This window comes from Cynocephalus volans, chromosome 4, assembly GCF_027409185.1.
Source record: "Cynocephalus volans isolate mCynVol1 chromosome 4, mCynVol1.pri, whole genome shotgun sequence".
Classification (NCBI taxonomy): domain Eukaryota; kingdom Metazoa; phylum Chordata; class Mammalia; order Dermoptera; family Cynocephalidae; genus Cynocephalus; species Cynocephalus volans.
In genome coordinates, this window is record NC_084463.1 from 154,624,729 (window position 1) to 154,641,582 (window position 16,854).

General features: G+C 39.9%; 1 protein-coding gene across 1 annotated transcript; it reads right to left on the bottom strand.

Moving 5' to 3' along the window:
• Window positions 1-2,145: 2,145 nt before the first annotated feature.
• On the bottom strand, window positions 2,146-4,509 carry LOC134376643 (olfactory receptor 5AN6-like). The gene is made up of 2 exons (XM_063095131.1): window positions 4,318-4,509; window positions 2,146-3,156 (listed from the first exon to the last, which is right to left on the bottom strand). The coding sequence occupies exons 1-2, from the start codon at window positions 4,507-4,509 to the stop codon at window positions 2,146-2,148; spliced, it is 1,203 nt and encodes a 400-aa protein (XP_062951201.1).
• Window positions 4,510-16,854: the final 12,345 nt, after the last annotated feature.

Here is a 16,854-nt window from a genome sequence, read left to right on the forward strand (position 1 = left end):
ATTCCATTGGTCTATGTGGCTATTTTTATGCCAGTACCATGCTGTGTTGGTTACTGGAGCTTAAAGTGTGATTTGATATCAAATAGCATAATGCCTCCATATTTTTTCTCTTTCAGATTGCTTTAGCTACTCAGGCTCTTTTGTTGTTTCACATGAAGTTTAGGATTGTTTTTTCTATTATGGTGAGGAATGTTGCTGGTATTTTGTTGTGGATTGCACTCAACCTGTAGGTCTCCATTCGTAGTATGGACATTCACATTAATTCTTCCAATCCATGAACAAGGAATGTCTTTCCATTTTTGGTGTCCTCTCTAATTCCTTTCAACAGAGTTTTGTAGCATACATTGTAGAGTACTTTCATCTCTCTGGTTAATTTTTCTCCTAAGTATTTTATTCTTTGGTAGCTACTATATGTGAGATTTCTTTCTTGATTTCTTTTGCTCCTTGTTCTTTGTTGGTCTATAAGAATGCTATTCATTTTTGTACATTGATTTTGTTTCCTGCAACTTTACTTAATTCAGTTATGTGAGTGTCACCTCTCTCAGGGTGATGGAGATGCAAAGGATTACTCAAAACCCATTTCTCCTGAGCAGTGAGAAGCCCGAAGCGGTTACCCCCAGGAATAATTCGTTCAATAGAAGAAAGATCCTGGGAATAGCCCCAAATCAGCTTTTCTCTCTGTTTTTATTCTCCAGTCAAGAAAGTTACAGAAAAGGAATATAGGTGGTTGCAAAAAAACAATCAGAGAATCTTCGTACTTTTGCATCATAAGATTTAGCTGCACCCAGGACATCTGCTCTTAGAGCATTTTTGCTGTGTTACAATTTTTTTGAATCTACAACAGAGACTTTAGTCCTGAGAAAGTTTTCTGCTTTTTCCCAAGCTTAGCATTTCTATGTGTTAGGCTCTATGATATACATTTGCATTGTTAATGTTAGAATCCTGCACATGTTAGCACTTCTTTAAAAGTTGGGTAGAATTCATCAATGAAGACATCCACTGTTGGGCATTTTATTTTATTTTGTCCTGATGGGAGTATTTTAATTACACATTCCATCTCCTTACTCTCATTTAGATTTCCATTTTCTTTGTAATTCAGTCTTGGTAGGCATATATTTCTAACAATTTATCCATTTCTGTTAGGTTGTCCAATTTATTAGCATATAGTTGTGTATAGCAGTTTCTTATGATCCAGTTGTGATGACTTTTCTTTCCTTTTTGATTTTATTTGTTTGAGTCTTCTCCTTTTTTCCTAATTAGCTTATTGAAGGATTTCTCAATATAGTTTATCTTTTTTAAAAAGAAGAGTTTTGCTGATCTTTTCTATCATGTTGTATTTTCTGTTGTATTGCGATTTGGTTATCTGGGACATGGGTACTTCCTCCCTACACACATGCCACTCATCATTTCCTGAGTCATGCACAGTCTCTACAAAGCTTCCATGGAGCATGCTCCAGACCCACCTATGCACAGCAATTCCTGACTATGACTTCTTTTTAACCTCAAAGAATATGCCCTACCATTGAATTAAAAGAGCTTCCTTCCTTCTATCATTTTTTCCTCCCATTCCATTTTTACAAATTTCTTCCTTCCACATGCTCAAAGGGTAGGGTGGAAAAACAAAGTCATTTGGGCGCAAACACAGACAAATATTGTTTCACTCCTGCTCTTTCTCTCTTTCCCCTTCTCTTTTTTTCTCTCAATCTCTCTCTCATTCACACACTTTCTTTCTGTGTCTCTGTTTGAGACCAAAGTTATAAAATATTTCTTTATTTTTTAAATAATTGTATATCTAATTTTGTGCATTAATTGGCTATATTTTTATTGAAATACAAGTAAAGGCTCAAAAGTTAAAAATAAATAAAGGAAATCAAGAAAATTTGTGAAGAGGAGAACAGGATGTGCAGTCATTCTTTTACAGATAGTACCTGTCAGCATCTCTGTTTTCAAAACCATAATCACTTTTAGAGTATAATATATTTGGGTTCTAATCACAAGAACTGTCTTTCTAAATGGGATTTAATGTTGGTGGCTCTACCTGCAACAGATCATTTGTTGGGGGCAACTCAAAACAATGGCAACAAGAATCAAGGAATCCACATTCCCACTTTTCCCTACCTACCAATTTTTGTGATCTTCAAGAAGTCACTTACATATGCTTGCTTCCCTCTTCCTTATAGTGATAATAATAGCTGCACAAATGTTATTCTTACTGAAGTAAAAATGTTGCCTCTTGATTGCCTCTTTGATATCCTTGTTCCTCAGACTATAGATCAGAGGGTTTAAGAGGGGAACAAAGATAACATAGAAAATGGACAGCACCTTGTGCTTCACGGAGTGGCTAGAGCCAGGATGCATGTACACTGATAGGGATGTGCTATACAAGAGTGTCACAGCAGCCAGATGGGAGGCACAAGTGTTGAAGGCCTTGGCACTTCCTTTAACTGAGGATATTTTCAGGATGGAAGCTGCAATGAAACCATAGGATAAGAGGATAATAAACAAAGAACCCAACCCCACAAAAATAGCTACCAGGAAAACAATCATTTGGCAGATGAAGGGATTGGAGCAAGACAGAGAAATAACCTGAGGTATGTCACACAAGAAATGCTGAATGACATTTGGTCCACAGTAGGAGAGATGAAAACAAGGTACCACATGAACTAAGCTACTGAGAAAACCACTAGCACAGGCCCCAGCAATCATCTTCCAACAGTGGCTGGGTAACATGATGGCTGAGTACTGCAGAGGGTTACCTATGGCGATGTACCGGTCATAGGCCATGGCAGCCAAGAGGCAGCACTCAGCCAGACCCATCCAGGCCCTGACAAAATACTGAGTGGCACAGGCCATGAAGGAAATATTTTTTTCATCACTTAAGAAGTCTGAGAGTATCCTTGGGCTGATGGAAGAAGAATAGCAGATATCTATAAATGACAGGGAACTGAGAAAAAGGTACATGGGTGTGTGCAGTTTGGAGTTGATCCTGATGAGAATGATAAGACCCAAGTTCCAGATGAGGGTCCCAAGGTAGATCCCCAGGAAGACTGGAAAGAGGATGAGCTGCAGCTCTTTTTTATCTGAAAGTCCCAGGAGAATAAACATGGCCACAGAGGTGTGGTTTTCAACCCCTTCCATGGATCTGCTTGGTGCCTCCTGCTGAGAAAAGGGGAAGAGATGAAGTGGTTTCATTCCCATAAATAAATAGAAATACAATTAATTTTTTTCAGTCAAGCTGTTAGATGAATGTACAATCTTGAATCATTAAGGTTAAGTTAGCTTGTGCTGTCCATGCATAATCAACAACTGTAACTTTAAAAGTCTCTTTGATAAATATTATCACTTTGTCTATGGGACAAAAGTCAGCAAATCATCATTAGTATGATACCATGTAAAATTTCTCAATTTTATGTTTCTTGTGCCAGGTTTTGCAAATATATGAGACTTTGGAGATTAGTCAATGAGGAAAATACTGTCATTTCTCTATGTGGTGTAACAGGACAATACTGCTCAGGAATAGATGTGTCATTCACTCAATGCTTGGAAACACCCTCTATTATTCGGGGCCTCCTGTGTAAAGTGAGGATGCTGGAGTAGGTCCTCTATAAAATGTCTTCATGAACTAACATTCCATATATTTATAATCAGGGAGTATTGATAATTCTCTTACTGCCTTTCTTTTCTCATAATGCCTGGAGAGATAAAAGAATAATGTAGCAGGATGATGGGAAGTGTGACATACTACGAATCAGCTTAGAAATAGATGTGACTTAACTGACTTAATGACTCTAGGAAGGCTCCTGAAAAGTTAAAAAGAGATGATGAAAGAGCCATTATTCTCACAACTTCTTGGTGCATGTTTTTCTTTTCTCAAATCAGAGATATTTATGAGGTATATTTTCTTGGACAGTGATTTTTAGTCTTCTTGGAGTCAATGACACTTTTAAAAAACTTTGTAATCTCTGAACCCTTTATCCAGGAAACTGTGACTACTTGCCACCTTTCCATACAGATTCTGTTTGCTGGTTTTTTTGTTTTTTGTGGGGTTTTTTGTTCGTTTGTTTTTTGATTCTCAATTGCCCTCAAGTGTATCCTTAGTACTCAAGTTAAAGACTTTTCTCCTACAAGGGTGAATGACTCAAACTCATGTAAATGTTAAGATACTTAGGTGAGAGGATTATGGAAATTTGGTGAAGTAGAGTAACTCAGGATGTGTGCTTCCCTTAGAAGAAGAGCAGAATAGGCCCACTGCTACTACCACTACACTCACTGCTGAACTCGCTGGTGACTTGGTCAGGATCCAGTACCATCGCCCACCTTCCCACAGTGAGTTTTGCACTGTCCACGGCTGCTTTCACCTGCAGTGTTGTTCCCTCTGGTAGCCATCCCAACCGGTGCTGTAGCACTGCCCAGACTAGATTTTTCTAGGATCCCTGCACATTCTGCTGCACCAGTCAGCATGGCCATGATTGGGACCTCTTCCACAGCCTCCTGCATTGCAGCAGCCATCTCTAGAGGCTACGCTGACACCACAGTCACATCAGCCACACTTGGGACCTTTGCCCAAGCTGCCTCAACAGACAGCCCTGCTATGCATGGGAATCCCTGCCATAGTTGCATACAGTGTGGCTTCCCCCACCATAGCCATCACAATAGCCTGACCAGCTGGGAGTGTGACTCCCTGCTGGTGCTGAAGTAGTAGCTAGCCTGCCTGGCCTAGGACCACTGCCTGCAGTGCAATGCCCATCCCCCACAGCCATCCACATCTCAGCTCCCACCAGACCGTTTGCATGCAGAACCCCTGCACAAGCTGCCCCCTCAGCCAACCCAGCCATGCATGGTACTCCTGCCACACCTGCCTGAAGAGTGACAGCCATTGCCAGCAGCTGTCCACATCTCTGCACAAGCCAGACCAGTCATGCACCAGACCCCTACCAAGCTGCCTCACCAGCTAGTCCTGCTATACTGTGGACCCTAGCCCTAGTTGCATGTAGTACAGCTGCTACCCCCATAAAAATTACACCAGGTGGATCAACATGGCATGGGCCCACGTGCCGCCACCTACAGTGCACTCCCACAGCTGCCATGTCACCGGTGCAACCTTCAGACTTGCCGCATGGGATCCCTGTCCAAACCATTGTACCAGCCAGCCTCTTTGTGTGTGAGATCATCAGCCCAAGCTGCTGCAAAAGCCAGACAGGCTGAGCATTGGATTCCCACCATAGCCCCTGACAGCATGGCTGCTGCCTCCACCATCACACCAGCAAGACTGGCCATGTGTGCAATCCCTGCCCATGCCATTGCATCAGCCAGAATGGTGATGGGTGGGACTTGCTGCTGACACTGAAGCAGTAGCCAGCCCTAGGTATGGTAACCAGGTTACTACCGCCTGCACCAGTGCTCCCATTGTTGCCACTTCTAGAAGCCTTGCACACCACTACCACTACCATTGCACCAATGAGACTTACAATAAGCCAGACCCACCACTGGCACCCTGCTTTGACACAGGAAGAGTCACAAACAGAGCCACAAGAAAGAGATAAGCCAGCATAGACCCACATCTCAGTGGCCTAAACCACAGGGAGAACTACACTCAGGGGCAGTGAGCAGAACTGCCTTGACCCAGGGAGAGACACACCAGGAACCCGGAGAGTACAAAAACCCAGGATAGCCAAATAGTGTACAGAGAAAATTTCCAGCCACCACCAACTCATCCCCCAACCAAGGGAAACAAGGACCCAGGAGACGCCTTGGCCTACAGGAACAAGGAAAAAGAAAGCTCACCCAGGGTCATCCATTCAAAATGAGCAGATCCAGTATAGTTCAGTGCACCGATCAGGGTCACGAGATACCAGCCGTCGAGCCAACAAGTTTGCCTAGTGTCACTCACCCCAATCAAAGTTTGACAAGGAACTCTGGCACTTTGCCCAAGACCTTAAGAGCTTACTCAAGTCCTTGATGTCCCAACACAGTGCCACTAGCCTCCACAAGAAATCACTAAGTGCCCTGGTGCCTACATCATGGAATCATGGAAACATTAAATATGGCAGAATTATCCACACAGACACTGCACTACTGTGTCTGTCAAGAACCAAAACTAAAACACCTTACTCAACAGTCCATACAAAATACATCTACAAGAGGAAATATCTATCCTCAAAGACCAACCTAGAGTAACAGAAGTAGCAAATGTTCTATTAGATGTCTAGACATAAACACCAGGGGACTAGAAAAATAAAAAGTGAAGGAAATATCACACCACCAAAGTAATAAAATACTTTTCAAATACCAGACCCCACAGAGCAGGAAGCCCTTGAAATGTCTGCAAAGGGATTCCAAGGAACAATCTTAAACAAACTTAGTGAGATACAAGAAGTTTCAGTTAGACAACACAATGAAATGAGAAAAATAATCCATGACTTGAAGGAGAAAATATACAAAGAGATAAATATCATATAAAAGAAAATAGCAGAAGTCCTGGAGCTGAAAGACTTATTCAAAGGAGTAAAATTTACAATTGAGAGTATGAGCAGAAAGCTAGAGCAAGTGGAAGAAAGAATTTCTGATCAGAAAGAAAGTATTTTTGAAATAACCCAAGCAGACCAAAAAAAAAAAAAAAATACAGAAGAGTAAAAGAATCAAAAAAATAAAGATCTAGGAAAAATAACAGACCACCTTAAGCACACAAACATTCAAATCATGGGTGTTCCAGGGGGGGAGGAGAAAGGAAAAGGCATTGAAAATATATTCAGTGAAATAATACTAGAAAAGTCTCAGGTATTGTCAGAGATAAGTTATTCCAATCCAAGAGGCTCAAAGGACCCTAAACAGATTCAACTCAAAAAGGTTCTTTTCAAGAACATTATATTCAAACTGCCAAAAGTCAAAGATTAAGAGACAATCTTAAAAACAGCAAGAGAAAAGCATTAAGTTACCTATATGGGAATCCCAATCAGACTAACAGCAGACTTTTCAACAGGAACTCTGCAGGCCAGAAGAGATTAATATGAAATATTCAAAGTACTAAAAAAAAAAAAAACTGCCAGCCAAGAATACTATGCCCAGCAAGGTTATCCATCAGAAATAGTGTATTTCCCTGACAAAAAAATACTTTGCAAAGTCACTACCAGATGACCAGCTCTACAAGAAATTCTTAAGGGAGTCCTGTACCTGAAACCCAATAAACAGTAACCACTACTTTGCATACACAAGGAAGAACAAACACAACTGGTTCAGCAGATATGCAACTGAGAAGGAGAAAGAAACTATACCATACCACCTTGAAAAGCAAATGAATACCAAAGACAAACAATGAAAGAGGAAGAAAGGAACAAAAGATAATTAAATCAACCATATAAAAATCAGTTTAATGTCAGGATTAAGACACTATCTTACAGTAACAACACTAAATGTTTATGGATTTGATCCCCCAATCCAAAGATAGCCTGACTGATTGAATTAAAAAGCTAGACTCAACTATATGCTGTCTACAGGAGACTCACCTCACTTGTAAAGACATACATAGACTAAGGGTGAAAGGATGGAAAAAGACATACCACACAAATAGAAATAAAACTCAGCAGGAGAAGCTATTCTTATATTGGATAAAAAAGACTTCAAACAAAAACCATAGAAAGAGACAGGGAAGCCCACTATATAATGATAAAGGGATTTATCCAGCCAAAAGATATAACAATCAAAAATATACATGTACTCAACATCAGAGCACCCAGATATATCAAGCAAAGACTATTAGACCTAAGGAAAGCGATGAACCCAAATATATTAGTTGGGAAACCGAATACCACTCTCTCAACATTGGACAAATAATCTAGGAAACAAATCAATAGAGAAACATAGGATTTAAACCACACCTTAGACCAAATGGACTTGGCAGATATCTATACAATATTTTATCCAAAAACCAGAGAATGTGCATTCTTCTCATCAGCACATAGAGCCTTCTCCAGGATACACTATATATTAGGTCAAAAATCAAGACTCAATAAATTTTTAAAAATTGAAATCATTTCAAGTATCTTCTCAGACCACAAGAAAACAAAACTAGAAATCAATAACAAATGAAAGTCTGCAAACTAGGCAAACACGTGGAAATTAAACAATACACTCCTGAGTAACATTGGGGTCCAAGAATACATTAGACAAGGTATACAAAACATTATCAAAATTAATTTAAATAAAGAGACATCATAACAAATCCTGTGGGATGCTGCAACAGCAGTACCAAGAGGGAAGTTTATTCCAATAAATGCATATATCAAAAAGAATAGAAAGATTTCAAATAAACAGCCGACCTCTACAATTCAAAGAACTAGAAAAACAAGAACAATCCAATCCCCAAATTAGTACACAGTAATAATCAGAGAAGAACTAAATAACATAGAAACCCAAAAATGAAATAAAACATCAATGAAACAAAAAACTGGTTTTCTGAGAAATGAAATAGACAAATGATTAGCTAGGTTAACCAAAAAAAGAAGAGCAAAGACCCTGCACACACACACACACACACACACACACACGAAATGAAAAAGGAAACAATGTACAGGATACCACAGAAATACAAAGAATCATTAGACACTATTAATATGCCAACAAATAAGAAAACCTGAAGGAAATTAATAAACTTCTGGTCACAATAAAACTACCAAAACTAAACCAAAAAGACAAAGAAAACTTGAACAGACCAACAATAAGCAATGAAATTCAAGCAGTAATCAGCAGTCCCCAAACAAAGAAAATCCCAGGACTAGATTGCTTTACTGCAGAATTCTAATAAACCTTTAAAGAGGAATTAATGCCAATTTTCATCCAACTATACAAAGAATTGAAACAGAGGCCATTCTCCCACACTCATTCTATGGGAAAACAACACCCTGATATTATTACCAGACAAGATTATAACAAGAAAAGAAAACTACAGGTCAATATCTTGATAAACATAGATGTGAAACTCCTTAATAGAATGTTAGCAAATAGAATACAGCAACACATCAGAAAAAATATACACCACAATCAAGTGGGATTCATTCGAGGGATGTAAGGATGATTCAACACACTCAAGTCAATAAATGTGATACACCACATCAACAAAATCGAGGACAAAAGCCATATTATTATTTCAATAGACACAGAAAAAGAATTTGACAAAATCCAACACTGATTCTTGATAAAAACTCTCAGCAAATTAGGTACAGAAGGAGAGTATCACAAAAACGTAAAAGCCATATACAACCAACCCACGACCAATATCATACTGAAAGAGGAAAAACTGAAAGATGTTCTCTTGAAAATGGTATCTAAACAAGAATGCCCACTCTCACCACTCCTATTTAATGTACTACTGGAGAAAGAGATAAAAGTCATCCATAACAGAAAAAAAGAACTCAAATAGTCCTTGTTTTCAGATTACATGATGCCATGTAGAGAAAAGGCTAAAGACTCTTCAAAAAAAAAAAAAAACTCTTTGAGTTGATAATTTCAGTAAACTTGCAGGATACAGAATCAAAATGCAAAAATCAGAAGCATTTTTATACTACACCGATGAACCCACAGAAAAAGAAATCAAGAAAGCTAGCACATTTAAAATAGTCAACAAAAAATAAATTAAAAACCTATGAATGAATTTAACCTAGGAAGCAAAAGATCTCTACAATGGTGTAGAGCTAGAGATAGAGTCTGGAACTCACAGACCCCTCGAGCCCATTCACAAACCCTTCACACGCAGGTCTACAAGCTAGGTAACCAGAAAAATCTGTCCTTGGAGCCTTGACTGAAGTAGAAATAGGCTTTATTCAACACACGCAACGCCAGGACCTAGGCACTACAAAGGAGAAACTCAGACACTCAACTGCTACCAGCAAAGTCCAAAGGGAAGCTGAGCAGCTGCCAGCAGAGTAACCATGCTCTATTTTTAGACATGAGCTCTGCCAGCCAGCTCTGCTTCCAAACTGAAGAACACACAACAGCAATTAACTAAAAAGATACATGGCTGTAAATGCACACTAACTCCACCCACGAACAACTTGTTTACAAGAAATGTGCTGCCCAACCCCGAACCAGACCTGATTCGAAGGAGCCTGACCAAACTATTCTATTTTCCCCACAAACTACCCATTCAGGATCCCTCACCATACAATCTGTGCAATCAACATCTTCCACAATGTTCCCTTACCAAGTAAATGACACTTAAATTTATACAACCTATTGTCTTTTCAATATTCCTTAAGACTTGTCCTGTAGTTCTATCCTTTAGCCGCACATGTCCACTTAATAGTCATCATTGGTGTGATTTTCCATGGGAATCTTGTAGTCATACTGATGTGAAGTTCAGTGAATATTCAGTAGGTGATCATGCCAATGTATGTATGTACCCTGTCGTCTCTGGTGCAGTGTCTGCAGCCAGAACAGTATGGGTAAAAAGACAGAGGGTTATTGGTACCAAGAGGGGAACTTCTGACCCCTCTGGTAAGATACATGCCAGTTTGCCATCCTAAGAAAGGATGGTTGTATGAACAGGTATCTTACTTGGTTTGGGGCCGCACAAGTCCATACAAACAGAAGACCAGTAACTCAAACTTTGGCAGTGGTCCCATAAGATCCACCTACCAGTGTCAGAGGCACTCTCCCATGAGGTATCTGCCCATCAGGGGCACCCATCTGCTCATAGGAGCACATCTGCCCATTAGGGGCATTTTTTCTCAGGTTAATGCAACACCTGGCAAGCCATCAACCACCCAGTCTTGCAGCCAACATGCTGCATTCTCCAATGTATTCACCAGCTACATCAGCAGCTGGAGCTCTCTCCAGCCATCTTACCTTAGCCAGTGCATCAGCTGCATCATTGCCAATTCAACATTAGGCCTCCAGTCCTCCGCTGACCCCCAAAGATGAACACTTTGGCCAGCTGCTAGTCAAAATGGAATGTTTTATCCACCTCCTCAGGAGAAATCAAAAAGTCCTTTACATTCACTGAATGTACCTTACTACCTTTTTCTGGATGTTTAGCAAAACGCTGTTCTGGGCGCAATTACTGCCACAAGGCAAACAGCGATGCATTTGGCTGGTCAGTTTTCTTGCTATCAAGCCCTGCTGCAAGCAAGTCAGGACACATATGCTTATGGCTAGCCTTCCTTAGCCCCTTCTGAGTAAAATCCCAAGTATTTCTTGGGGGTTTGGTCTTGGCCACCTTACGGACCCCTTTTGCTTGTCTTCTATCCTCTACTTGACCCAAGCTGGCTAGCATGGTCGTTACCTTATGTATAGGATGACCAGTGTATGGGGCCGGTATAGCCATCAGTGACCCAAAGGACGTTGATGGGGCATTCTGCAGCACTATGTCTCTCATGCTGCCTGTAAAATTTTCATCATCTGGGCAACCAGTGTTCACATTAAACAAGGACTGCCACATTCCCAGCTCTCAAATTATTTGAACTACCTCAGCATACATTTGCCATTTACTAACAATTTTGGGCAGTTCTCCAACATTTGCCCACACTGTTTGGGCAGCTACACTCACCCATTCCATTAATGAGTGATTACATGTCCCTTCTGCATACCTGTGGCTATTCTGCAGCCACTGCCTTAGGGATGGGTGCATGGTGATTGAGGCCAAGATTTCTATCTCCTCACCAGAGCATATCACATTATCCACCACTAGGTCCCATAACTGCAACAGCAAAGCAGCCAAGGGCTACCACTGTTTCTGACCAAACTGTCTCGCCATGTCAACTAACTCAACCTGGGTATATGGGACATAGGTGGTAAATTGGGTCACCTGTGGATTACTCACTGGTCATCTGCCTGGTCCCATAGGCTGCTCATGTTTCACTTTCTGATGCATGACAGGTCATGCCTGGGGACGCATGTTCTCCCTCAACTCACCACAGGGTTTATCGTCTTCCTCAGTGTGAGAAGCAGGAGTGGCCAGTCTCCACGTCATCCTCTAGGACATCTATCCATGCTTCCAACAACTCTGTTTTCCTCTATGAATCTTCACGTAGCTGCACATCATCCACTAAAATCTCTTCTTTCTGTTTGAAATCTTGATCAACTTGCAACAGAGTGAGCAGCAGCCAGGCTCCAGTCAGTAGAAAAGTGGCCACTGGGCACCACACGCTCAAAGACAGCCACACTTCCAACCCCTCCCAAGGGGCTTCCTGCTTCAGTGCCTGGTCAATGCCACCTTGCATTAAAGCAAGCAGCAGCCAGATCTCAGTCAACAGGAAAGTGGCCACGGGGCACAACATGTTCAAAAGTAGGCACATTTCCTACTTCTTCCAAGAGCTTTTTGGCTCTTGTACCTACTCAGGATCCTGCTGACTACACCAATTGCGGAGCTAGAGATAGGGTCAGTGAGCACCAGACCCAGCCCTAGCTCTACAAATGAGAACTACAAATCACTGTTGAAAGAAATAAAGAGGACACACAAAAAATGAAAAGATATTGTAGTCTTTTGGAATGGAAGAATTAACCATTGTGAAATTGTCCATTCTACCCAAAGCAATCCACAGATTCAATGCAATCCCCGTCAAATTACAAATGACATTCTTCACAGAAGTAGAAAAACAAATCCTAATATTCATTTGAAACAATATACTTAAAAGGCCAAGCAATGCTGAGCAAAAAAATAAATAAATCTGGAGGCATAAGACTGCCTGACTTCAAATTATACTACAAAGCTATAGTAACTCAAACACCATGGTAATGGCATAAAAAGACACTCAGACCAAAGTAACAGAATACAGAACCCAGAAACCAACCCACAAACCCACAGCCAAATGATCTTCAATAAGGGCACCATGAACATACACTGGGGAAAAGACTGCCTCTTCAGTAAATGGTGCGGGAAAAACTACACATCCATTTGTAGAAGAATGAAACTAGACCCATACCTCTTTCCATATAAAAAAGTAAACTCAAAATGGATAAAAGATTTAAATATAAGATGTGAAACCATAAACCTACTAAAAGAAAACATAGGGGAAGAAAATCAGGACGTATCAAAGGGCACAGACATTATGAATGTGACCCCCTAAGCACAGGCAGCAAAAGGAAAACTAAACAAATGGATCATGTCAAACTAAAAAGCTTCTGCACAGCAATAGAAACAATTATCATAGTGAAAAGACCACCCTCAGATTGGGAGAAACTATTTGCAGACTATGCAAATGACAAAAGACTAATATCCAACATATACAAGGAACTCAAACAACTTAACAGTAACAAAACAAGTAACCTAATTGAAAAATGGGCAAAGGAGCTGAATAGACATTTTTCTTTTTTTTTTTTTTTTTTTTTTTTTTTTAAATTTTATTTTGTCGATATACATTGTAGCTGATTAATGCTCCCCATCACCAAAACCTCCCTCCCTTCTCCCTCCCCCCCCTCCCCCCCAACAATGTCCTTTCTGTTTGTTTGTTGTATCAACTTCAAATAATTGTGGTTGTTATATCTTCTTCCTCCCCGCCCCCCGGTTTGTGTGTGTATGTGTGTATGTGTGTGTGTGAATTTATATATTAATTTTTAGCTCCCTCCAATAAGTGAGAACATGTGGTATTTCTCTTTCTGTGCCTGACTTGTTTCACTTAATATAATTCTCTCAAGGTCCATCCATGTTGTTGCAAATGGCAGTATTTCATTCGTTTTTATAGATGAGTAGTATTCCATTGTGTAGATGTACCACATTTTCCGTATCCACTCATCTGATGATGGGCATTTGGGCTGGTTCCAACTCTTGGCTATTGTAAAGAGTGCTGCGATGAACATTGGGGAACAGGTATACCTTCGACTTGATGATTTCCATTCCTCTGGGTATATTCCCAACAGTGGGATGGCTGGGTTGTATGGTAGATCTATTTGCAGTTGTTTAAGGAACCTCCATACCATTTTCCATAGAGGCTGCACCATTTTGCAGTCCCACCAACAATGTATGAGAGTTCCTTTTTCTCCGCAGCCTCGCCAGCATTTATCGTTCATAGTCTTTTGGATTTTAGCCATCCTAACTGGGGTTAGATGGTATCTCAATGTGGTTTTGATTTGCATTTCCCGGATGCTGAGTGATGTTGAGCATTTTTTCATATGTCTGTTGGCCATTTGGATATCTTCCTTAGAGAAATGCCTACTTAGCTCTTTTGCCCATTTTTTAATTGGGTTGCTTGTTTTCTTCTTGTAAAGTTGTTTGAGTTCCTTATATATTCTGGATATTAATCCTTTGTCAGATGTATATTTTGCAAATATTTTCTCCCACTCTGTTGGTTGTCTTTTAACTCTTTTAATTGTTTCTTTTGCTGTGCAGAAGCTTTTTAGTTTGATATAATCCCATTTGTTTATTTTTCCTTTGGTTGCCCGTGCTTTTGGGGTCGTATTCATGAAGTCTGTGCCCAGTCCTATTTCCTGAAGTGTTTCCCCTATGTTTTCTTTAAGAAGTTTTATTGTCTCAGGGTGTATATTTAAATCCTTAATCCATTTTGAGTTGATTTTAGTATACGGTGAGAGGTATGGATCTAGTTTCATTCTCCTGCATATCGATATCCAGTTATCCCAGCACCACTTGCTGAAGAGGCAGTCCCTTCCCCAGTGAATAGGCTTGGTGCCTTTGTGAATAGACATTTTTCAAAGGAAGATATATAAATGGCCAATGGGCACATGAAAAAATGCTCAGTATCACTTAGCATCAGACAAATGCAAATCAAAACGACATTGAGATATCATTTCACCTCAGGTAGACTGCTTATTTTCCAAAAGATGGAAAAATAAATTCTGGCAAGGATGCATGGAAAGGGGAAGCATTTTACACTATTGGTGGGACTGTAAATTGCTCCAGCCATTATAGAAAATGGTATGGAGATTTCTCAGACCTACAGACAGAACTGCCATACAATCCAGCAAGTCCACTGCTGGATATATACCCAATGGAATGGAAATCATTATGTTGAAGGGATGCCTGTGCTCTCATGTGTATCACAGCTTTATTTACAATAGACAAGAGTTGGAACCAAATTAAATGCCCATTATCAGATAACTGGAAAAGGAAAATGCATTATATTTACACAATGGAATACCATTCTGCCATAAAAGAGGATGAAATCCTACCATTCACAGCAACACGGATGAACTTAGAGAAAATCCTATTGAGTGAAATAAGCCAGTCACAGAGAAATCAAGAAAGCCTGCCCATTTACAATAGCCACCAAAAAAATAAAATACTTAGGAATTGAGTTAACCAAGGAGGTGAAAAATCTCTATAATGAGAACTACAAACCACTGCTGAGAGAAATTAGAGAGGATACAAGAAGATGGAAAGATATCCCATGCTCTTGGATTGGAAGAATCAACATAGTGAAAATGTCCATACTACCCAAAGTGATATACAAATTCAATGCAATCCCCATCAAAATTCCAAAGACATTTTTCTCAGAAATGGAAAAAACTATCCAGACATTTATATGGAATAATAAAAGACCATGCATAGCCAAAGTAATGCTGAGCAAAAAAAATAAAGCTGGAGGCATAACACTACCTGACTTTAAGCTATACTACAAAGCTATAATAACCAAAACAGTATGGTACTGGCATAAAAACAGACACACTGACCAATGGAATAGAATAGAGAATCCAGAAATCAACCCACACACTTACTGCCATCTGATCTTTGACAAAGGCACCAAGCCTATTCACTGGGGAAGGGACTGCCTCTTCAGCAAATGGTGCTGGGATAACTGGATATCCATATGCAGGAGAATGAAACTAGATCCATACCTCTCACCGTATACTAAAATCAACTCAAAATGGATTAAGGATTTAAATATACATCCTGAAACAATAAAACTTCTTAAAGAAAACATAGGAGAAACACTTCAGGAAATAGGACTGGGCACAGACTTCATGAATACGACCCCAAAAGCACGGGCAACCAAAGGAAAAATAAACAAATGGGATTATATCAAACTAAAAAGCTTCTGCACAGCAAAAGAAACAATTAAAAGAGTTAAAAGACAACCAACAGAGTGGGAGAAAATATTTGCAAAATATACATCTGACAAAGGATTAATATCCAGAATATATAAGGAACTCAAACAACTGTACAAGAAGAAAACAAGCAACCCAATTAAAAAATGGGCAAAAGAGGTAAATAGGCATTTCTCTAAGGAAGATATCCAAATGGCTAACAGACATATGAAAAAATGCTCAACATCACTCTGCATCCGGGAAATGCAAATCAAAACCACATTGAGATACCATCTAACTCCAGTTAGGATGGCTAAAATCCAAAAGACTGTGAACGATAAATGCTGGCGAGGCTGCAGAGAAAAAGGAACTCTCATACATTGGTGGTGGGACTGCAAAATGGTGCAGCCTCTATGGAAAATGGTATGGAGGTTCCTCAAACAATTGCAGATAGATCTACCATACGACCTAGCTATCCCACTGCTGGGAATATACCCAGAGGAATGGAAATCATCAAGTCGAAGGTATACCTGTTTCCCAATGTTTATCGCAGCACTCTTTACAATAGCGAAGAGTTGGAACCAGCCCAAATGCCCATCATCAGATGAGTGGATACGGAAAATGTGGTACATCTACACAATGGAATACTACTCAGCTATAAAAACGAATGAAATACTGCCATTTGCAACAACATGGATGGACCTTGAGAGAATTATATTAAGTGAAAGAAGTCAGGCACAGAAAGAGAAATACCACATGTTCTCACTTATTGGTGGGAGCTAAAAATTAATATATAAATTCACACACACACACACACACACACACACACACACACACACACACACACACAAACACACACACAAAAACCAGGGGGGGAGGAAGAAG